Genomic DNA, 22,955 nt, shown 5'->3' with positions numbered 1-22,955 from the left:
TTGTCCACTTTTATTTCAAAAAAAAAAAAAAAAACTGGAAGGAAACACACACACAAGACGATCTATATCACAATAATATTTCTTACTGGTACAAAGTAGTATCAAAGATGATTTCATACGGTAGAAACTAAACCAAGAAAAAACTCAAGATCTATATTACAACCGATATTAAATCAAAATAGAACTCGAAACACACGAGCCTGATGCCGATATATGACTTGCCGTTTTTGCCATTACCATAATAAGACACACTTCTTCTTTGTTGTCTCCTTGCTTCTCATGGCCAAAGCTAAACAAACTGTTGTGGAAGTGTTTCAAACTGAGGTCCCTCTGTCTCCTCCTTGAATAGCTTCTTCCGCATCTTATCCGGCGGTGCCTCTCCGGCTAAGAAAATGTTTCTCATTCCCTTGAGGATTTTCTTTATGGAGGTTTTTATATTTTTAAGATTAGTGGGTGAAATCTCTATCTTCAAGGGCTACTATATATAGATACGTGCACATACTCGGATGGTGATTTAATTATTTAAAGGTGGAGGTGATGATGACTATTGGATAATGATGTGGTATCTTTATATGTTTGGTCCAAGTCATAGTCCAATTCAAATTTTCCCACTTTCTTCCCTTTTTGTCAAAGAAAGGATTCGGTTTAAGCCGTTAAAAGTTTGGTGCTGCATCATCGCACTCGTGGAAAAATAAAGTTGCTAGATTCTCATGTTTGTTTGAAATGACAGTTGTTCCTTTTTTGTGTTATTTTCTGAAAGAAAATAAAGTAAAGGCATGTTGTATAATTTGTAAAATGCAAGTGTAGCCATTCTGAAAGTTTAGTAAATGGATCATATACAGAGCAAAATGGTTGGTTCCGCATCTTTTGGTCACATGCAATCATTTAAATCGAGTTTTATTGGTACTTCAATTAAGTCATAACCATACTCAAAAGTTTTGCTAAAACGTTAGATTTTTATCCGACTTTGGGTTATACTTTTATATCTTTTTTAGGTTTAAAATAAATATTCTTTAGAAGAACAAAAACAGTTTGTGAAATGACCAATGGTCGTACGTTGTTGTTTTATTTAAGCAATTGTGCGTTCCTAGTATGATTCCATAATTTTGTTTTTGTTATGCATGTATATTTTACCAAATTAACAATTGCTATTTAGAGAATGCATAGTTTCATTATGTAAGAAAATCCATCTCATAAACTTCATTAACATGCAATTGGGCTTTGGAGATGTGGCTAAAGTGCAGACAAATTCATTAAAATAATTGGGCAGCCTTTTGCAGTTACCTGCTTTGTAAGAAGATGAAACAGAATTGTAAGAAGATGAGATGTGGCTAGAACGTTATTTTTATCCAACTTTGTATCTTTTGTGTTTAATATAAATATTTTTGGACGAAACCATATTCAAAAACATATTCTTTTGTTGTTTATTTTAAGCAATTGTGCATTCCTTGTATGCTTCCATGTTTTTTGTCATGCATGTATATTTCAGCCAAGACAATTCCTATTTAGATAAATGCATTCGAAAAATCTGAATTAAAAAAAAACCCATTATGTAACTTTAAAGTAGGTATAGGTACCTAATTTAGTAGATATCCAAATGAAAAAACTTTCTGTTTATCCCAAAATTTATAATATATGATTGAAATTTATTTATTTATTTTCTACTGTCAATCAAAAAATAAAATTAATTCAATGAGAATTTTTATAAAAAAATATATCAGATGAGCGCATGCAGCAGTTTTTGATCAAAAAAGTTATTGTTGAAAGTTTTAAAGCTCGATTGTTTGGGCTTATCATTTTGGGCCTTGAGCTTGGAGTTACGTACGAATTAAACTCTAACCGATGGTTAGCCAGTAGTCCCCTTTGTCATTCAGATTGTTTGCTCAAGGAAGGCACGTCGATGATTTGGTTCAGTCGGGTGGCACGAATGCCAGGTTCTCTACTCAGATTCACCTTATCAAAAAGTATAACTCTAATTCTCACTTCGTTCATAACTCACCACTCGTTCTTGTGCCCCTTCGGAAAGTCTTAGCTGCACACGGAGCACCGGGAATAAGCGAATGTGTAACACACGGCATATTCCCCCCCCAAGAGTTCATGGAAACGTTTCAAGATTTGACAACAAAGTTTACAACCATTAGACAAATGTTGTTATGATTCAATCTAAACCGAGTCATTACAGAAAAAACCTTTGTATTTGTCTTTTCTGGTTTGCAGGTGATCCCACAGAAGGTCTGAGCTATTTATGGATCACGGACTCGTGTGGATTGACAGTGAAAGAGGTTATGAACAAACCTCCTTTTGAAGTACTGAGCCTGCCTATGGTTCCATAGCTTCTGCTCTTCAAGGTTAAGCTTCCACTAGATTTTGTTTTAAGAAAGGGTATATTTTTTTGTTTTACATTTTTTTAAAAATTTAATTTTTATATTTATGTTTTTAGGTCATATTTGTGTTTTTCTGTATAATATTTCTATTAAATGATTAATAAGAGATTTTAATAATTGTATTAAAATAGTTGGACCACACCTATATCAATAGATTATGTTGCTATTTTAATAGAATCGATGATGAAAGTATATATTCAATCAACAAGTATTTTTTTGAAGTTACTCATAAATTTCAGCGGAATGTATGTGGATATAGTATTATAATTTAGTTTATTCGCGGTTTTGCTACTCAAGCAAAACAAATTTGACTTGCCAGTCTATGCATTTACTTCATTTACCAGGAAAATACTTGCGCCTTGCGCATAGTGAAATATTTATTAAAAAATTATGTTTTCATATTGTAAAATTTGATGATTTTTGAATACATGTGTTCTTGTGCTCAAAATATATTTGGTATTTATGTTTTTCTAAATATAGAATAATTAACTAACTATAAATATTTGGTACACATTGAAAAAATATAGAAGCTCAAATCAAACAATTAAAATGTGATATCATTGATACTTCGATAATCATAAATTAAGAATTGTGAAAAGAATTGATGATATTTGGTTTTGGTGATTTGTGTCAGCGCAAACCTTTTTTCCTTTTGTGTATATGAAGTCTTAAGAATATTTAAAATGAGATGTAATACGTTAACTCTTAAACAACAATGATATATTTAACAGACCAACATTTGTATTCATCATTTTATAATCGATAAAAATTATAGTATTGCAAAATGTTAAAATCATTTCATAAACAAACATTATTATAAGAACTCACGCGGGTTATTAAATAATATAAAAGGAGAGTTTATAGTAAACGCATTTTGAATTCCTAACCATAGACTTTATACAGTAGATTATCATCATTTGACACGAATAAAAGACAGATAGAAAATAATCTGATTCATTTATAAATTTTAAATGAAATGCAGATGTTTACACTAGTATAGAAAAACAAGAGAATAAGAAAAATGGATATATATCCTATATTAATGAATTGCTAAAGAATCAAGGCTCAACGTCAATGTAGTCAAAGCTACTGTTTTTAGGCTATCAACGAGGAGAGCGAGGAGCACGCGGAGATTGATTAGGAAGAGTCTGAGGAATCTTTCTAAAAACATGTTTCCTGCAACGTTGGAAGATACTGTCGTATATTAGATCAAACTGCACTCCAGCTCTCTCTCTATTCACTATGAACGTTATGTGATCTGCTTCCACTATCTTATAATACCTGCAATAACAAAAACAAAAGGTTCCCATTCAGTTTCCACTCTATGTAACATTTTATAATATGACTCACTCACCATATTCCAGGTTGTAACGTTTGGCACTCAGAGTCGCTCCTTATGAACCGGCTTGGATGCTCCACCGGTAGCCTCGGATGCGTCATTGATATTGTGTTCATTGCCCCGTCGTTCTCTTGCCACTCCTCATCCCTTCATACCAAAACATTTTATCTTCTCTTAGAACAATTTATCTACTTTGCAGTGTTTAAGCAAAGCGAAAACAGAGGAAAACAGAGCAAAACAGAGGAAAAACAGAGGATTGAACAAGAACTTCAAGAATGAATGTTAAAGTTTGAATAATTTTTGAGTCTTGTTGTGTTGTTACCTGTAGCCTTTATAGGGAGGAGAAACATCTTGCGGGAACCTCCATTGGCTCATCTGAAAGACGCGGAGGAAGAGCATAGGGTGGATGCCAAGAACACCTGAAGGAATAGTCATGCCCATGATTCTGCGTGTGCGTTTAGTCGCGTAGCTGAAGTAGTAAGTGTTTGGGAACGTCTGGAGATTGGAGTTGAGACTTGTGGAGCCTTGGATCGTCAGATCAGGTAAGATCCAATCACCAGTAGCAAAAGGACCTGTGTTTCCCACAAGGCAATCAACTAGACCTCTCAAGCCGGTTTTCTTCCAAGACATGTTGAAGTGATCGAACCCGAAACTGTAGTAAGTCTTTAACCATGAGATGTCCAACCAATCGTACATTATCACGCCTATACGACATAGCTGCAAGAGAGATATTGGTTTCATGCTTATTCCATCTTCTGTCCTGTAATAGTAACAACAAGATTTTGAGATGAGAATACACATTTGATTCCAAGATCAAACAATTGTCTCAAAAGGTAGAAACTGACCTCATGCCATCTAAGTAAGTCCTGGTAGTACCATTGAATGCTCCGGACAATGATGTCACACTCAGAACCCAATTCTCATTAGTTTCTTCAAACCCTTCAAACGCCTAACCATCACAGTTTAAGACATATGTATTAGCATCAATCATTAAACAGAACTTTTGAAACCAAGAAGACATTCTTCAACGTCAAACCTTATCTGCAAGCATTTGCTGCAACACGCGTACAACTTGCGCACCAGCTGAATGCCCCACGAAATGAATAGGATGATCCTCATCCCATTCAGGGTATTGCCCTAAACACACACACACACACATGCCAAAGTCAGATAATACATTTCATTTGGATTAATACAAAAAATGAAAGTTTCAGATCACAACCCTAACCTTGTCCATAGTCTCTACCAAACCGAGAATGTCCACAAGCTTCACTATGCTCTTCTCCAAAATCAACTCGTCCTCCTTTTAGGTAATAGAATAACTCCCTTGCCCTGGAAGCCATTGTCATCATCAAACACATAACACATCAAAATGAGAATAAAAATCAATAAATTCTTTTTTTAAAGACAAAAAAATCAATAAATCAAGATCTCATACCTATCATAGATGCTTGTTAAGGATCCCAAATCAGGAACAAGAACCCTCTCATCTTTCTTCTCAGCACCAGCAAAGTATGATAAGCCTCCTAATCTCTGATCACAACAAGATCAAACCTCAAAACCAAGAATCTAATAAAAATTAATTAAAAGAATTAGAACCTAACGTTTTGAATCGAATAAATTTAACATTCATTCAAAAATAAATAAATAAATTAAAAGAAACAAAGTTTGAGTAAATTAAAAGAAACAAAGTTTGAGTTTTTGCATTACCCCTTTGCCAAAACCAAAGATCCCATGAACCAACACAATAGGAGGCAGACCTTCGACATTGCTTTGACTTTGATCGTAGTCGTTGACATCCACATTTGACTTGAAAAAGTATTCATTAACGTTCTTAGATATATCTCCAGCGACGGCGGTGCTGAATATATAGAACGCGTAAAGCAAATGCACCATAGCGCTCACGAAGAGCTCAGCGAGTTCAAGAGAAGTCACCATCCACAACTTCATCATCTTCTTCTCTCAAGACACGAATAAAAAACAGAGACCCTCGTGAGCTTTCTTCAAAAGAACATTGAAAGAATGATTCTTTGGACCCAGAAATCAAATGAGAAAACTTTGAATATTCCCGAGAAAGTGGCGTCGTCTCTCTCTTATTGAACAATTTTTTTTCTGGAAAATTCTTCGTCATCCACTTGTATCTGCCCACCTCTCACCAAACAACTATTTATTTTCATTACAAGACAATAAAATATGATTTATTGACCAAAGAACAATATGATTTTTCTTTTTCAAATTTACAATTCTTTTAGGTCAAGCGCGCCATCTGTATGAGTCTTGACCTCTGCAATATTGTACCACTATATTTTTTTGAGAAAAATATATAATAAAAAATAAATTCTCAGCTTTAATTGTTATAATTATTATATTGGTGAATTGTGATTGGTTAAGACAAACGGCGAAGTTCGCTGGATCGGCGCTGGAAGGTTGGTTAATAATTTCCCAACTGCTTCTTCTGCTTTGATGTGTAAGTGTGTAACCTTATCCGGTTAATTATATAACGTATCATCTGTTTAAGCGGTAATTTAGTTTACTATAGCTTTCTAAAATAAGAAATCAAATCCTATGGATGAGAAAAGTTTCACATTTGATCCCCCATATCCACAAGTTTTATGTAGGGAAATGAGTAACATTATGAAACAATCATGCATACTGTAAATTAGGTTTTTGGGATTATAAGTTTTCATTTGTATTATAGCTTAGCATGTAAATAGTTAGTCCATCCAAAACATGTTAAAATATGGTTTAAATTTAGAATCGTATTAAATCGATTATCTGACTTAAAAACTGGTCCTATAAAAAAAATCATCAAACGCTATATTTAGTCACCAAATGTTGTTTATTTATTTTTATGAATCGTAAAAGTTTTATGATTTGAAAATAAATTAATCATCACCAGTCATAACATTTTGGTGTGTCTATGCGTTTGATGTAGAGAATGTGAACAAGCTTTTAATAGAAAAGAAGGTAGCCTCATGTGGAGGTTAAGTATAACTTTGGACTCTGTTGGCGCTAGAGAAGGTTTTGTTCTGTATAATGTGGAATTTATTGAGGAACTAATGCACATGGCTTGTGGGTTCTTTTATAAAGAACTCAATATTCGCAATAATAACACGGAAAATAAAAGTAGTATTTAATTCGTTCAAATAAAGTACTATTTAATAATAATATCCAACTTTCTTTCCTTTTTCGGAAAGATACAATCATGTTCGCGCAAAAAAAATTAGGAGATTCAGAATAATGTTATATGCGAACGTGGAGGACTTCCACTTGTTATGAACTTTCTTCTTCAATGATACTACCACCAGTCAAGAGCATTGAAGTTTTGTTGATTCCACTAGGTTATCTAGCTACCTCCAATTTACTGCGAAGTAGAATAATGCGATTCTTTAACTGTGTCTAAATAAAATACGTAGTAGATAATACTCTAGTGGCAAAACTCAATGAAGTTGGTCGTTAACCAATACTTTATGATACACATTGATTTATGTGTGGATAGATAACTTGTTGTAAACATAAGTTTTTCCTTCCCCCTTTCATTTTTTGTTTCTGCCTTTTTTGTCATTCTAAGTGCAAAGTATAGCTGAGAATCAGGCTTATCTCTTTAGGGTAATAAGTGAGTATGGTCAAAACAAAATGTCACAATGGTGACTAAGTTGGCAAGTAATCCAAATTTCCAAATGTAATCCTCGAAGTCAAACGTACCTTTCTCATAAATCATAATAGGAAATAATAAATCATTTGCTGTGAATTACTATCCTTGCTAATTTCATGCATGCATCATGCATGTAGATTACTGGACTGTAGAATTTATTTAGAAAACTCTAAAAGTGGGCATAAGTTTGGGTTTGGACAGTATATGATAGTCAGATTACTGACTAATAATTAACCAAACACGCCTGAACGAAAATAATAATTTCAATAATAATCATAAATTACTTAATATTTTGGAAGACTGACCAGAATCAAGAGACATCATCGTCAATTGTTGATTTGTTGTCTTGCCTAATTTTTTTTTTTTTTTTTGCTTAAATTGCCTTATTAGATTTTTGCTTTTCATTTTGTCTTGTAATTACTACTCAATAAAAGACAACAAGAGTCAAGTGAAAGTATTGAGACAACCAAACATGAAATCTTCACAAATACCTCCAATCTGCATAGTCACGCTCTACCGACTACCATGAAGGCAAACTTCAAGTAGTCTCATGCTCGACCATTGAAACGACAAGCAGTTTTCTGTTGCACTCTACTTGAAGAAGCTACGAGAAAGCAAAAGCCGAAGAAGCTTTCAACTCCAACAATTACCGTTTTTTGCTTACATCTTAATGGTAATGCCGAATAATGTTTGTTTACTACATATTTTTAATCTATATATGCTTTACACTCTTTCCTTATAGAGCAAAGAAGAAGTTCACTGGACAAATAACTTAACGTATACAACTGAGAAATGGTCGGAGAATTTGATCACACTTGTGGTCGTGTCTGCACGACATATAGCTTCCCGTCTCTGATCACACCTTCAATATCCTGTGGAGTTCCATACAGCTTCTCGATGGCATCTCCTGCGCGTGCAATGTCTGAGAGAATCTTTTGCTGGAAGCTCTCGTCAGTGATGAGAGGATCAGTTGTGTAATCGAGCACGACTTTGTCTTCCTCGTCCATTGGTACACTGCCCAAAAAAAAACCAGGAAGGAGAAGGTTCATTGCTGCTCAAGTAATTCTACAATGATGAAACCAAGACAATGACAAGAGGTTTAGTTAGTTACCTGTCGTAGAGACCTGCACCTGCATAACCTTCGAGATCTTCTCCGTTAGAATCGGATCTGAAGATGATGGAGCGTCTTATGAACAGTCCAATGGGTTTGCTAGGGTAACCTAGCAACTGGAATGATGTTTTAAACCTCAGCTTGAATCATTTTAAGGGACACAGTTTATACACATATTAAAAGAGTGGTTAGGTTTTAGTACCAGAGGTGTATCAAGGTTGTTTTTCTTGCAGATGAAACTCAGAGACCGACCTGGATACGCTCCTACAAGTGTTTCACCAAGGCCTTTAACAACCTGAAACCAAAAAAAGGAATAGTCATATGAAGTTAGCACCTGTTCACAAGGGTTTATGAGTAAAGATGAAAATGAAATACCTCAGCGTAAATCTCTGATGAATCTCCAGAAGATGGGTTGGTTGTGTGAATGACGAAGGCATAGTCAGCATTGATGACTTCTTGGACCAAAACAGCCATGCAGAGATAGTCATGATCCAGTTTTACTTTCTTTGTGCTGAAGTACGCTCTCTCGTTCCATTTTGAAGCCCACACCTGAGATTTAAATTTAAATAGCCGGTTAGTGAGATTTGACATATTTAAGGTTAAGCAGCAATGTAGCTTACACCTTTTTAATGGCTGACCAAGCTTGCTCCCATCTCTGTTCACCTTCATCACCCGGCCATGGCATGTCAGAACTTTTCATAGTACTTTTCAATTCTTCAACCTGAGCACCATAACCATTACAGAGGCACACTTCTATTAGGAAATCTCAACATTTTACCACGGTTATAACAAAAAAAAACTATATGACATACCAGTTCTGCGGGTGCAACCAGTCCCAACACTGTCTTACGGATTTCTCCAAGAGCACCTTGGTCTCCCTCATCAAGACTTTTCTTCAGTACTTGCAATTTCTCGCTCACCGCCTGCCACATGAAGAGCGAGAGAGAGAGAGAGTGATTAGGAGGTGATCATGAAAAAGAAAAGTCGTTTGGTGAAGGCAATCATGAAAGATCAAAGTTTCAACCGTGTACCTGATTGGCCTTTTCAGAGAGAACCTTCTCAAAAACACCAAACGGCAGCGCAACTGAAGTTGGGATACCAACCCAAGACGGAACTTTCCCTTTCAGATATCCAATATTTCTTGATTTAGCACCAACCTAGAAAACATAATGAGAAGTGTATCTTTACTATATACAAAGACCAAAAAATAATAAAAGATAGGGAAGTAAAAAATTCAATAACGTTTACACACTAACCAAGTCATTAGTGAACTCCTCAGACGATATAGCATATCTACCCACAAACTGCTTCTTGACCAAGGAAATGCTTGGAGGAGGGACATCTTCTAAGTTGTCTGAACTTTGACTCGAAACTTCACTCTCGTTTACCTCTCTAAGTAGAAGTAAGAATGAATTAAAATAATTCAACATAATAACACTATCAAGCACAAGTATAATCAATCACCTATAGACCACATCTGCAGATGTTGGTTTTAGGCTCAGCACTTTCCCGTCCATTGCTTGGAGATCAGATAAGATCCCAGAATCAAAACATGTGGCAAAGCAGATCTACAAGTGGAAGCCAGACAAAAGTTGAATGAACAAGCCACAAGCATCATCAATAACCGTTCAGAAACGTGGTGAATTCTTTCTTTTTACCTTTCCATTTCTTGCTCGGACAGAAACATGAGATAGTACATCAGGCATGTCAGGCGTGAGTACTGCAACAGCACCATCAGGAATCTCCTCCTCTCCTCTCACTCTTTTCGCAACTATGATCGTAGGTCTATCGTAGGTTTTGTTCTGTACAGTGAGCAATTCATCCACAACAATGACGTATCCAACGACCTCTACAGGACTTATAACCTGCCAACTGATCAAGAGAAAGTGAAGCAACATTAGATACAACTTGAAACAGAACCATATTAATTGTTGGGCTATCTAACCTTCCCAAGTTGGCAGTCTGCCTAAGAACTGGGTCGAGTCGGTTAACCAGTGACGACAACGCTGCAGCAGATCCAGCTCGAATGATCTCTTCAGTAAATATGCTAACCTGTTTTACAATGGTTCGAGGGAAATATATAAGTAATGGATGAGAAAGAAGGATGGTTTTAGTCACAGGAAGTGTAGCTTACAGCCCATTGATCGACTCCAAGACAAGATCCGAGATACTCAGCCGATGGTTGCAAAATTTCAAGGTACCTCTCCGCTTTGCTTTGAAGTGCCAGTCGGCTTCTGTCAAGAACAGATTTTGCATATAAAGCCCAATGATCTTTTTTGCTCTTGAACATGTTGAGGGCAAATTGCCATCCCTGCAAAACCAGTGGAATATAATCATGCATAAATTTGGACCATGGATAAGGAAGCCAAGAATGCTAGATCTTGATGAAACAAGTCGATAGATAATGTTCTATAGCGAACATGGCAAAGTCACTGACTAGTCACCTTCAAGCAGTAGATAAGATCTTCATTGTCATCTGACGAAAGGGCAAGATTTTCAAGAACGAGGCTGATGAAGTACATAATTTTCTACAAGATAAAAGCATAATATAAGAAAAAGGAGAATACTGAAGAAGAAACGAGAGCAAAAGAAGGAATGAATCCATTTACCTCAGGTCCAGCATCATTCAATTGCTCATATCCTCTTTCAATAGCTGTTCTGACAGTAGAATCGAGAGCCAGGTCCAAGAATAATAGATCCTTGAGGCGGTCATGAGACTTCAGCAGAAGTGGCCTTAGCTCTTGACGAGCTTCGAGCAAACCCTACACCAACATTGCTTCTCATGGTAAGTAAACCATGTAAAAATATCGACCTAGTATTTAGGGAAGCTTAACACACCTCAAGAAGTGGCTCTACATTCTTTTCTTCAACATGTTGTAGAACAAAACGAAGCAAGTCCTGTTGAGGAAAATGCCAACACAGTTTAAGTTGTACTGATATGACAGGTGTATTAAATTCTTGAAATGTGGAAGAAGATGAGAGGAAAGGTACTGGATATCCAGAAGGAAGTCCTGATACAGGATTTATCTGCACCCCAACCATGAAACCTTCACCCTGAAGGACAACACAAATGTTTCAGTTGCCAATTTTAAAAGGAGTCATTAACTGTAACTTTTCAGTATAACAGCATTACATCATCTTGGTAGCCCATGCAATTTTGTATAGCCGACTCCAGGTCTGCCCCTGAATGAACAGCCTAAACAAAGTAAAGAAAGACCACAAATTAGACCAAGTTTTCAGTACAAAGGTGCAGCTAAATTGGTAACAGAGAGTTGGGGAATCAACCTTTAAAGTCCTCATGTAGTGTCCAAGATCACGGAGGAGACCATCTTTTTGTTCTCTTCTAAAACTTGGTTCAGAGTGTATGGCACGATCATAACTCAAGAGCCGCTCTTTGGTTATGCCATTGTCGTTCAATGTCTTCCAGTAAACACTCATGTCAAAGTCACTTTTCACATAGTCCATCAAAGCCTACATCAATAAAAGTGTCAAAAAAAAGACAAAGACTGTAGAACCTGAATCATGAACTATTATTGTTAATTAAACGTCAAATACCTGACAGATGACAACGTCATCTGGACTAGTATTGTTATGCAACTTCTGATGCCACTCCTCCATCATCCCACCCGCGCAGTCATTATTCCTCTGCAAACAGGAACTTCACTCACTCAATAACTAAAAAAGTTGACTAAACATTTTTCAAATAAATAAAAAAAATTTGCAGGCTAACGAGGGCATCTCATCACATCTTGATAAGCCAAACTTTTCATCTTATTATCTTTTTGAAAAGATTATGAGAAATCTAAAGACCAACCTGGATGACTAGAATTTCGTCTCGGATTCGTTGCCCAACATCTCCTTCACCGCCTCTACCAACGGTAGACATTATCATCCGCAAAAGTTCTCTGTACTCTGGATAGCTTGCATAAACTTCCTGTAGAACATCAGTCAACCTATCCTGCGCTTTGCTTATCTCCCTGCAAGTTAATAGCGAGTTGTGTAATTTGCTGAAGGACGCTGTAAAATGAAGATATCTTTTGCAAATGTGGACAGAATCTAGAAATTAGATTACTATCACATTCTTTGAACTGTACCTTGGCTTAACATTATAGTTTTTGTTCCACACAAGCTGCCTTGTAGCCATAAACCTCATCCAGACTAAGATCCCTGCAAAACCCAGTTGACCAGCATTCTTTGCCTCGTCCACAAGATCTGCTGCAATGTTGAATCTAAAAATACAAAAAAATACAAGATTTGACCCATCATTAAAGTCAAGAGTGTTTTCCTGAAGTTGCATATCACTTCATGCACAAAAGAGGATGTATGACTGAGAATATAAATTTATTGATTGTGGAAGATGGATCAATCATTGTACTAGTAAGCAGAATCTTTGAACATAAAACTGACCGATGCATGAAAGACTTTTGGGCCTCACTCTCCAGATCTGCGATTCTATCCAGTAAATTCTTGGCTGTACCTTTTCCATCGCCATAATCCTTTCAAATGAAAACAGTTAAAATTAAGTATCTAGGAGACAATAGACCCAATTGAAAGTGCTTTTCAGAAGACAAAGAAGGAAGAGGAACCTTCTGAACATGTTTTTCTTCTTTAGCAAAGTCCACATAAAAGTCTCTGCCACTATTTTTTATCCACCTTTCACCAGCCTTGAGTACAAACGGCATGCCCTTGTAACTGTCGCCTTCTATTTCCACCTCAAAAGTTTGCACCTACAGTTAGTTATTGGTTAACATAAGGCTTTCACATACCATATCTGGATTCAAATGCTATTGGCTTATAGGATTTAATAGATTCCACTAGTCATACCGGACTAGGAAGATCTGTTGAAGCAATGGTGAGTTGTGTATCAACAGCACCACGTACTGGCAAAGAGTTTGGTGGCAGTATATCTGAAGGTGGGTCCTGCATTGTCAAAAAGAGACCAAACCAGAAATGCTTTATAAGTATGATTGAGAAATTAAAACAAAAAAAAACAAAAAATTCTTACCAACCACTCTCCACCCTTTTGTGACAAAGCCCAGTGCAGAGTAATCTTCTCTTTGTAATCAGTTGCCAGATGTATTTTAGTCTTTCCGGAAAGCTTAGTGACAAGAACCTAAATAGAGGGAACAATGAACAATATCTAACCAAACAAAAATAGAAAAGAGAGAGCAAGATAGATACTCTCAACTGACCAAGATCATGCTGCCTTCAAGCTTGAACGTTTTCTTGCTAAAGACCGGAGTACTTTCTTGTTCCTCCTTTGCTTTAGCGTACATCTCGAGAGTCGTTAAGGCCCTTGGTTCACTTGAGGATTTGGATTCTGGCTCAACAGAATCAGCAGCGTGCTTACATATAAGCTTATTCAGGTCCCTTCCCTTGCGCTGAATCTTCTCAGTGCTGAAATGTTTTTTCTGCTTCGGTTGCTTGGAAACTTTTTTCTCTGACTCCTGTCCACTGGATGAAGTCTCCTTAGACTCCGGAGAGTCACTATTGTCATCTTTCTTCAGCATTCTTCGAAGATCTTCCACTGAAGCACCTCTCATCATTTCCTCCCGTAGCTCCGTACGAGCTGCTTCATACTCCTCCTATAAAGACCAGAGACAAATTAATCTGTAACTATAACATAATGGATTGGATATATACACAATGTAGAGTACTTGATACAAATGCATCTAGACTTATACAAGTTTAAACATATATCAAAGAAAAATAGCCTAAGAGATATGGTTGTATAGGTACAAAGTCATACCTTCTCTTTCTCCGGGGAGTAATTTTGTTTACCATTACGTTCCCATCTAATATATGCTTGGATCTGTACAAGATCCTCAGGAACAGAAACGTTGTGCTCCACGTTACTTCCCATGGGTAAGTTTATATGAAAATTTTGACCGTTGTTTTTGTACCTGCATATGTTGAGACTTAAGATTATGAGAAAGGACAATAACTTTTAAAAAAATTAGTTACCTCACCATTTGTTCCGACTCTCATCAAATATAAGAAACTCAATAGCTTGTATAGCGTGATCATCTATCTCTAGTTTGAGGTAAGAGTTGCCACCGGACTGTGAATGAGCACCCAAAGCAACATTTAAAAAAATTTAAGTTACAAACACTAGAGGTGTAATGTGTGTGGAGGAATGAATTTTTAAAACTCACTTTCACAAATGGAGTTCTAAGTGCCCTGCTCTTGTAGTTTATAGTCCTATCCGGAGAGCGAGAAGGTAGAACCCATTTCCTGAAACGTAAAATAAGAAAGAAAGTCAACAATAATAGTAAGATTGAAGAAACCTATTAGCTAGCGAGAACTATACTCTTTGTTGTCACGTATTGCACCCCAGTGTAGAAGCAACGAGTCACTTGTGTGAGCTATCTGGATATTTACTTCTCTTACATTTGTAGAAGTGACTTCGACCTATTCAATTACCATCACATGAACATTAAAGCTACAAATGCAAAGAAGACAACATACCATTGTTTGTAAAAGGTTACACTTACCAGTAAGTCAATGTTTCCATCAAGATTAAATTTCTCTACTGCCTGTTCAAAGGATGAAACAAACCATATAATGGATTCAATCAATGTACAAGCATTTCAACATCTGTTGGCAAGAAAGAACTTTACCTGAGAAGCAGGATCCATGGCAAGCACAGCTCGTGTAACAAACGAGACAGGCCTTCCTGATTCAGTGAGCAGCCTCCTTCCTGACTTATGAAGACCTTTACCGTATAACTGTGTACTCAGATTAGATCTGCTAATCTTCCCCACTGGCTGAAGGGAAGAAGAGTTGAGCTTGGTATGATGTGGAGGACGAATCAAAGCCCGGTTAAGTAAGTTATGCACTAGAGAGTTACTCATTGCTTTCTTGTCACACTTTGATCTGATAATTAAAGTTTTGGTTATATTAAAACGATAGAATAACAAGAAAAGAATCAAGCTTTGCAATAAATAGATGGATTAAAGAAAGAATCAGACAGAGACTTAGACAAGCTGAAAACACTTTTTGTTTTTTTTGACTGACAATTACAGTAATGGTAGTTGCTTGGTGAGCTAATGGGAACAAGTGCAGTATAACACACAGAAGAAAGGAATCATCTTTCGTAAATCAAACAAAGCTGAGCAACACGAGAGTCACGAAAGAGAACATCTTTGTACAAAGCAAACGCAATTAGCAACTTCAATCAACAGAATCTAATGAGATTGAATGTGAAATTCAAAATCAAAAATTTACCTGTTGAGAAAAAACCGAAACTTGAGAAATCTGAATCACAAAAGAAAGATCTTTTTGAAAATGGGAGTGAGTTTGTTTAGCTCTTTGCCTCTTCCTTCTTCTTCTTCACACACTCACGTGTAATCGAAGTAAGACGGGGGGCACTTTATCTCCTGCCATTACGCCACGTGGTGCGTCGTGATTCGAGCTCGTAGGAGGAACGGTGATCGGGGATGAGAGAGAGAGAGTCCAGTCTCGTGGGATTCTGAGATATTTTCATTACTACTAGTATTTTATTACAGAACTGATGTTTGCTTTTTCATATATTTTATTTTCTTTCTGTTTTTTGTATTTTTGTTTTGATATTTTTTCTTTGGTCGACATGTTTTTTTTTTCTAATCACAAACCACGAACTACGGAAGATTTTTTTGGTTCTTTATCTTTGTTAGTGTCCAAAGCCAACTTGTTCAATCATGTATGATGTACCTTATATGGCATTTTGTGTGTGGTGTTTCTACCAAGAGCTTTACACATTGTGAAAAGATGCACATGTTAAGTAGCAAAGGGATAATTTTCTATAATGCATGGTAGTGTATGTGACAAATTGATGAGAGTAAAGAACACAAAAGTGTTTATGGAAGAATTATATTAGACTCTCATGAAAATAATGTTACAAGATGCATAGTTTATATAGAGAATAAATCAAACTAATTTCCTAAACTAATATGGAATAGTATATAATAGATAATGATAAACTTCATATTCTAATATATTGATGTATATCTTAATATTGAATATTGGATTGGATCGATCTTCTAGATCTCCCAATACCCTCCCTCAAGCTCATACGTGGTAACACGTATGAGATTGAACAATCTTCAAAATAGGTGGTAGAAGTAGCTCATGCGCTAATCGTTGCAGAAGCTTGATGAATGTCCCATAGCTTGCGATTTTGCAAGCAGAGATAGATGATCTGAGTTTTGGTTCGAATATTTGTTTTATCCATCCTACAATGAGATGATTGTTTGCTTTGCAATCTTCACGGTAGGGTGAATCGGCTGCCGGTAGACTGCCGTCAAGAAATCTGAATCTTCGTGAGCTAATAGCCATACGAAAGTTGATGAATGAATTTGAATTGTTGAATGAATTTTCCTTGCTTCAAATTGAGAAACAAAGGAATAGAGAATAAGTTTGATGATTTGCGATTTTTCAAAGACAACCAAGACTATGATTGAATAAAAATCTTCTTCTTCAAGTCGTGAATAAAAAAGTTTTTGAATGAGAAGTGATTGTTCTGCGATTTTGCAAGACAACACGAGAATAAGGATGTTTTTGATGTTTTTAGTTTTGTTCTTGCTCTGATACCATGACAAATTGATGAAAGTAAAGAACACAAAAGTGTTTATGGAAGAATTATATTAGATTCTCATGAAAATAATGTTACAAGATGCATAGTTTATATAGAGAATAAATCAAACTAATTTCCTAAACTAATATGGAATAGTATATAATAGATAATGATAAACTTCATATTCTAATATATTGATGTATATCTTAATATTGAATATTGGATTGGATCGATCTTCTAGATCTCCTAATAATATGATTTTTGCAACAACAAAAACCCAACAACTATAATGGTTATAGAGATGTGCACACAAAAAAATTAAAAAAAAATTAAAAAATAAAAATGGTTAGAGAGAAAAAGATAAATATGTGGATATCTTTTAGCTATGTTGTTACGTTGGCATGAAATGTTACGTGTTTATTTTGTTGTTGTGAGCTTCTTCTTTTCTGAAACGTGTTTTAAGATTTTTTTTTTTTTTTTTTGTCACGGAACGTGTTTTAAGATTATGTTTGGATTTTAGAACTCTTCCGGTTCATATACCCTACTTGAATCAAACCTGGTTTCTGACCCTACTATTTAGATCAAAACCTGGTTCTGAACATGATAGTGTCTTAAGCTTCATGGACTTAAAGAGATATTGAAAGCTTTATACATGACTAGGTTTTCTTGCAACGACCGTGAAAATTATCTTCTTCAATTTAAAAAAATATATATTTAGGTAAAGAACCGATATTTAATTATATCTTTTGAGAAATGTATGTAGCCAAAATTGTATGTTTATATGGTCCAGTAATTTTCAGTCCAAATAAAAACAAGTTCCCAAATAAAGAACTAAAACATAAACATGCTATTCAATCCATTTGTCCGGTCTCACTAGAACTGCAAACGTGAGCATGACCTCTCAACTTGTAATCAAAACAAGAAATTGAATGGTTATCAATCACATCAATTTGAATGATTAGTTTTTTTATTGTTTGGTGAGAGAAAAATGAATAAATGTTATTTGTAAATCAATCATCTAAATCAAAGTAGACAACGTCAAACAATTACTACTAATTTTTCTTAAGTCAACTGCTACATTCTGAACCGTATTAACTTAGTTCGCATCAATAAACCCTTCGACACATGCACCGTAATTAGACACAGCCGCAGTTAAAAACTTATTTAACGCCATTACATCACGCTTTCTTATGCTTTTTCTTGCATTCCCCAAATTATAAACTGCATCACTAAGCGTCGCGTAGCAATCGCTTGGTTACCCTTTTTGAACCTAGCTGCATCAGCTAGAGCCAGTTTGGTGTTAGCCTCCAAAGCTTGGATTGTTCGGTGTGTGGCTCTTCTTGGATTCGTGATACGCTTCACTAGAGGTTGGCATAGAGATGGATATGCCATGTGGAAGCAAATGTTCATCATACGTGCCTCAGCCACTTGACCTAAAACAAAGAAGATCAATACGGTGACGGATACCACGACAGCCACAACATATAGCTGCGAAGTGTCGCGGCCCGCCATTTATTTTATTTAAATATGTTCAGTTCTGAGAAAAAATCACCCGAAGAAGTATTTTTGCCATGATTCTTGTTGTTTTATATAAGGAAGTTTTTGTTTTTTTTTTTAAATTGTTGGTGATGACTGATGAGTGTTTTCCCGTTTATTCTCTTTTTATTTGGTTAGTGTAATTAAATATAAATAAATCGGAGGTTTGTCTTGTTTTTAGTGGATTATTATCTACTAAATCATTTTTTAAGGTCTGTAAAACAAGGTGGCCCAGATGAGACCCGGTCCACCATACTGTGATTGTGAGGTTAAATAGCAGACCCGGTCCAATATAAAATAGAGATTCCGGAATACAAAAACTTTTTTAAAGAAGTCTCTCTCTAGAACCGAAGGTCTTATATTCAGTGCAACAAGGCAAGGAGCATGTGTATTACACAAAAGCAGCCTCTCAAGACCAAACTCAAAAGAACTAACTGTTCACTATACTGATTTAAACATCAACAAGATTACATCAGCGCTCCATCAACCCATGCCGGAACTCTGTTATGACTTTCAAGGAATCATCTTATGTTCTACTGAAGGCCAAAGACTTTTTTACCTTGGCTTGTAGTTCATTCTTCTCAGTCAAACTACCCGAGAGCTCAACTGTTATACCAGTGCCGAGTGTCAGATCTCGTCTTTGTTCTGGAGCAGTGTCTGCAGTTGATAAACCCTCGTGTGTCTGTGCCATGTCGATCATCACGGAAACATTGCCACTTAACCAGGTACTTGTGCTATTTTCTTTAGCATCGGTGAAAATCCATCTTTCTTCCATCAACTTCTCGGCTCTTGCTTCATGTGGATGTTTGGTTGCATGGTGTACGATATTGGCTGTGAGACAAGGAAGACAATCCACTTAACATCAAGAGAAATGCTGAGAGTGTTAAACTAAAGGACATGTTCCTGGTTTTGACTCATTACAACAAAATTTGTTTTACCTGTTGTGTACTCGGCAATAAACGGCTTGCAAGATCATCGTTGATTGAAACAGGTAGAGGCGGCATCCGACTCATGATACCAGGCATCTCCTTCATGCTGCAGCAGAAAGTAAGTAAGCTTTGATCATAGAAAGGAAAAGAAGACCAGTGACATGTCTCAATTGTGAAAACTTATATCTGATATTAGATTCACACATACTCAGTCAGAATGGCGCTGATGTTGTTTCTTGCCTGATAAAAGAGACTGATGTTATCCTGCAGCTGTATACACAAAGTTAAGATATATGTGTGTGAGTTCCATTACAAAGAGACAACAAGGAAACAGGACCAAACAGTATCAATCTTCTCACACAACTAAAAGAATTGCCAAAACTAAATTACCTTGAAGGCAGAGAGGTTGTATGAAATTTGACTAAAAGCTTGAGCGTTTTGCTGGAGAAGATCCAATACTGCATCACTTATACCTGAGGCGGAGAGTACAACAAAGGTAAGCCAACTGATAATACTGCTCTTTTTCTATTTAAGACCACAAACACACAGGAGAAGAGCACTAAACCTTCAAAAGGCATGTGTGTACTGTGGTAGTTATTGTTCATGGCATATAAAGCATTTTGTTGTGGCAAACTGGCTAGCATGTTCAATTCTGGGGATGTATCCACCACCTTACCATAAAGAAGCACATGGTTTTTTAAAACAAAGTTAAAACAAAAGCAAACCAAACAATATATAATAGACTTTATCCCAATATAAACATCCAAACACTTTAGATACTGATGTTAAAGTTATTAGATAGTAAATTAGACACACAAAAGGTTTAGGTGAACAAGCATACCTTTCTATTTGTAATGTTCTTCCCAGCACTGTTTTCCTCTCTTTTTCTCCGTTTTCTCTGTGAGAGTAGATATGCCCGTCGTAAGCCAACACATTTAGAGATACTGATGTATAATCTAGTGAAAGATAAAAATAAAGGCAAACAAGCACTAATGAATAGAAAAAGGAGGAGTGAAACTTTTTGTTTGCCTGCATCAGAAGACTCGCAGGACAGATACATGAAGGAGATGGCCATATAATGATATGACAAAACATTATAGTTCATCAAATCATTTTGTTTCACTTTATTATGCAAACATTTAGCAGAATGATGCAGCCATATGTTTTGGGCTAAATAATCATTTAAATAACTTCTAATCAAAGATGCCAACATGAAATTTCCTAGACTCCAAAAAGTATTAGAGAGATCCCTGCCATCACCCATAAAAGCAATATCTTTTCAGAAATCATTTTTTTTTAAACTTTAGGCTTATTTCCTTTTCCAACAATTCCCTTTCACAATCATGGACTCCAAAGCTAATATAAAGACAGGTCTATAGCGTCAGCAAGACTTGTCATTTCTCTTTTTTTTGCTCATACTTTGCCAGTCTTTAGACAATCTTTACATGGCAGGGTGTCTTTTCTCATCAATAAAACCTATAGCTTTTTTTTGCTAGGACTTTATCTTTACCGCAAAGCACATATGCAAAGTTGCATCATCGTGCTGATTCCATCATATTCAGCATATGCTTTTTTAAACAGTGATAGAAATATCCCTAGGATCATTACTTCCATGATAACCACATCCCATTGGGAAAAAGCAATACTAGAAACTGCTAAGTAGTTCTATAGCAGTACCTAAACTCTTAGTGTGTTAAATTTTACTTCTCATAAGCAAAAGCACATGAAAAACAAGAAGCATGCACACAGCTAAAAGAAACATAACCAAAACCATGAGAGCATTGCGAAGCTTACCGTCATCCATCTACACCTCAGAGCTACATCCCTTACAGTTTTATCTGGTAGAGCTGCAGCAATCTTTACATACTTCGAAATTTTGGGTTCATCTTTCAACCTACAAAAGGAAAAATAAAGATGTCATGAATGGAAATCAACAAAGCAACAACCTACAGACTCTGTACATGTTCAAACAACCTAGAAGCCAGTTTTTCTATAGAAATGGCTAATGGTCCCAAGTCCACAGATAACAAATAAGCATTGTTTTTACATTACATGGAAGCACAAAGACAATACTTATTTATTTCCAAAGGAACATACTTTTAATAGCCCATCATGGAGAAGAATATAACGTGCCCACTAGTACTCATAAAACAACTCCCTATTGATTTTTCTTTTGTTTTCAAAAATTGGATCATAGTACGGAAAAGCTAAAGAATTTACAATAAACATTGAAGAAGAAGAAGATACCTACTTTGCAAGGCCGTTCTCCAACACATACTGCTCTTCAACAGACCAATCCATGACCAAAGCAGCTTCAGGTTTGACTCCTCCAGCCACCAAAGATGGAAACGCAAGTCCGGTGGTGCTAGTGCTCGGCGGCAAAGAATGATTATCCATTGGAAAACTGATTTGAGCTACGACCAAAGATATCGACTTTAGGGATCTAGCCAGTTCAAACCTCAGAGTAAGCAAGTGAGAGATTAGGTGTGCTCTGAAAAGAAAAACAGCTGGAGGAGCATGAGATGAGCTATTCACCTTGGGGTTTATAGAGCACTAAGGAAGCTATAGATATACTCAATAAGAGCACTAATCTGCAGCGGTGGTGTCACAATCTGAGATGCAACCGACAAGAGTGCAACTAGGTTTGGGAAACAACACAAGATGCTCCGGCGAGCAGCATGAACGAAGATTAGAAGAAGCGATGTGCAAAAAGAAGATAGGAGAGTGGCGTAGCAAATTGCGTATCCCAATGGAAGAAAGTCGAAGAGAGAGAGAGAGAGAGAGAGAGAGAGAGAGAGAGAGAGAGAGAGGAGTTTAGTTTAGTTGTAAGTACTAAGTAGCAGCAAAGTGTTGGTTCTGTTTTTGCAGCACTTTGGTTTTGTTGTATTCATATATGCCTTTGCTGCTTTATTTATTTATCTTTGCTTTAGTGATGGCAAGTTAATTAAAAACTCTCTTTCAACCCAATTTATAACACTTTTGGGTTTATTGGTATTCTTTTTTAATATATTGTTTGTTTTTATAGAAGTTTTAAGCTTCTATAAGTAGAAAAAATAGTATAGAGACCAATGACATTTAGCTTTAGAGATATCTAGGCATCAGTATCAAGATTCTACATATCAATCTAGATTTGATTCAAGATCTTTGCATATCTGTTAAAAATAAAGTGATCACTATTCGATTGTAACCAGCATCAAAAGATGAAATTTTCTTCTATTAGTGGTGGTGGTCATCAGAGTCCTCATAACATCTGAGTGGCATTTATATTACACACACAAAAAGGTTTAGCTAAATATTCTAAACAGTGTTAATTATTGCGTTGGTTTTTATGTGTAATCTTTGTCAAAATAAATCCTGAATCTTCAGAGTATTAAACAAAAGTTTATAATTATGTGTGTGGCGTTCAATGCGTTTCTTGCTGTGTTGTGTGTTCTATAGTGTCTTTTT

At 36.0% G+C, this 22,955-nt stretch overlaps 3 protein-coding genes and 1 pseudogene across 10 annotated transcripts; all 4 read right to left on the bottom strand.

Moving 5' to 3' along the window:
• Nucleotides 1-41: 41 nt before the first annotated feature.
• On the bottom strand, nt 42-6,869 carry LOC103868076 (lipase). Its single transcript, XM_009146166.3, has 8 exons — nt 5,434-6,869; nt 5,162-5,256; nt 4,952-5,055; nt 4,760-4,860; nt 4,569-4,672; nt 4,046-4,483; nt 3,739-3,870; nt 42-3,665 (listed from the first exon to the last, which is right to left on the bottom strand). Exons 1-8 carry the CDS (start codon nt 5,674-5,676, stop codon nt 3,488-3,490), a joined length of 1,395 nt encoding a protein of 464 aa, XP_009144414.1. The 5' UTR covers nt 5,677-6,869; the 3' UTR covers nt 42-3,487.
• A 1,121-nt stretch (nt 6,870-7,990) lies between these two features.
• LOC103868074 (alpha-glucan water dikinase 1, chloroplastic) lies at nt 7,991-15,966 on the bottom strand. 2 transcript variants are annotated; one of them, XM_009146165.3, is made up of 33 exons: nt 15,717-15,966; nt 15,110-15,365; nt 14,984-15,025; nt 14,800-14,900; nt 14,645-14,723; nt 14,459-14,550; nt 14,239-14,392; nt 13,682-14,074; nt 13,495-13,602; nt 13,314-13,409; nt 13,076-13,216; nt 12,897-12,985; nt 12,584-12,718; nt 12,304-12,466; nt 12,045-12,134; nt 11,775-11,960; nt 11,623-11,685; nt 11,481-11,543; nt 11,328-11,387; nt 11,099-11,251; nt 10,934-11,017; nt 10,624-10,800; nt 10,435-10,541; nt 10,148-10,361; nt 9,954-10,057; nt 9,746-9,881; nt 9,521-9,646; nt 9,302-9,412; nt 9,112-9,210; nt 8,865-9,038; nt 8,692-8,784; nt 8,490-8,605; nt 8,050-8,392 (listed from the first exon to the last, which is right to left on the bottom strand). In XM_009146165.3, exons 2-33 carry the CDS (start codon nt 15,341-15,343, stop codon nt 8,188-8,190), a joined length of 4,188 nt encoding a protein of 1,395 aa, XP_009144413.1. In that variant the 5' UTR covers nt 15,344-15,365; nt 15,717-15,966; the 3' UTR covers nt 8,050-8,187. The 2 variants fall into 2 exon arrangements, with proteins under 2 accessions (XP_033133578.1, XP_009144413.1); XM_033277687.1 differs by having other exon boundaries at nt 7,991-8,392; nt 11,328-11,543.
• Nucleotides 15,967-17,457: 1,491 nt separating this feature from the next.
• LOC103868073 lies at nt 17,458-18,616 on the bottom strand (annotated as a pseudogene).
• A 229-nt stretch (nt 18,617-18,845) lies between these two features.
• On the bottom strand, nt 18,846-22,397 carry LOC103868072. 7 transcript variants are annotated; one of them, XM_033277692.1, is made up of 9 exons: nt 22,044-22,397; nt 21,756-21,966; nt 21,303-21,402; nt 20,350-20,406; nt 20,074-20,179; nt 19,899-19,981; nt 19,717-19,778; nt 19,518-19,614; nt 18,846-19,410 (listed from the first exon to the last, which is right to left on the bottom strand). In XM_033277692.1, the coding sequence occupies exons 2-9, from the start codon at nt 21,782-21,784 to the stop codon at nt 19,354-19,356; spliced, it is 591 nt and encodes a 196-aa protein (XP_033133583.1). In that variant the 5' UTR covers nt 21,785-21,966; nt 22,044-22,397; the 3' UTR covers nt 18,846-19,353. The 7 variants fall into 7 exon arrangements, with proteins under 7 accessions (XP_033133583.1, XP_033133582.1, XP_033133581.1 ...); XM_033277691.1 differs by having other exon boundaries at nt 21,756-21,951; XM_033277690.1 differs by having other exon boundaries at nt 21,756-21,922; nt 22,044-22,396.
• Nucleotides 22,398-22,955: the final 558 nt, after the last annotated feature.

This window comes from Brassica rapa, chromosome A08 (genome assembly GCF_000309985.2).
Source record: "Brassica rapa cultivar Chiifu-401-42 chromosome A08, CAAS_Brap_v3.01, whole genome shotgun sequence".
Classification (NCBI taxonomy): Eukaryota; Viridiplantae; Streptophyta; class Magnoliopsida; order Brassicales; family Brassicaceae; genus Brassica; species Brassica rapa.
The sequence above is the reverse complement of the archived record's forward strand: the minus strand, read 5'-3'. Positions and strand labels throughout refer to the sequence as shown.

Excerpts from the sequence above, each read along its gene's own strand:
- LOC103868074 (XM_033277687.1), bottom strand. The coding sequence starts at position 15,343 with ATGAGTAACTCTCTAGTGCATAACTTACTTAACCGGGCTTTGATTCGT. Across the intron at positions 9,882-9,953 it reads TCTGCAGATGTGGTCTATAG|AGAGGTAAACGAGAGTGAAG; the intron begins GTGATTGATTAT and ends ACTTCTACTTAG. Across the intron at positions 9,413-9,520 it reads TCTCTGAAAAGGCCAATCAG|GCGGTGAGCGAGAAATTGCA; the intron begins GTACACGGTTGA and ends TTCATGTGGCAG.
- LOC103868072 (XM_033277688.1), bottom strand. The coding sequence starts at position 21,905 with ATGGATAATCATTCTTTGCCGCCGAGCACTAGCACCACCGGACTTGCG. Across the intron at positions 20,407-21,302 it reads TGAGGTGTAGATGGATGACG|AGAAAACGGAGAAAAAGAGA; the intron begins GTAAGCTTCGCA and ends CTACTCTCACAG. Across the intron at positions 19,779-19,898 it reads ACAACCTCTCTGCCTTCAAG|CTGCAGGATAACATCAGTCT; the intron begins GTAATTTAGTTT and ends TTGTGTATACAG.
- LOC103868076 (XM_009146166.3), bottom strand. The coding sequence starts at position 5,676 with ATGATGAAGTTGTGGATGGTGACTTCTCTTGAACTCGCTGAGCTCTTC. Across the intron at positions 5,257-5,433 it reads TCTTTGGTTTTGGCAAAGGG|AGATTAGGAGGCTTATCATA; the intron begins GTAATGCAAAAA and ends TGTTGTGATCAG. Across the intron at positions 4,484-4,568 it reads ACTTACTTAGATGGCATGAG|GACAGAAGATGGAATAAGCA; the intron begins GTCAGTTTCTAC and ends TTACTATTACAG.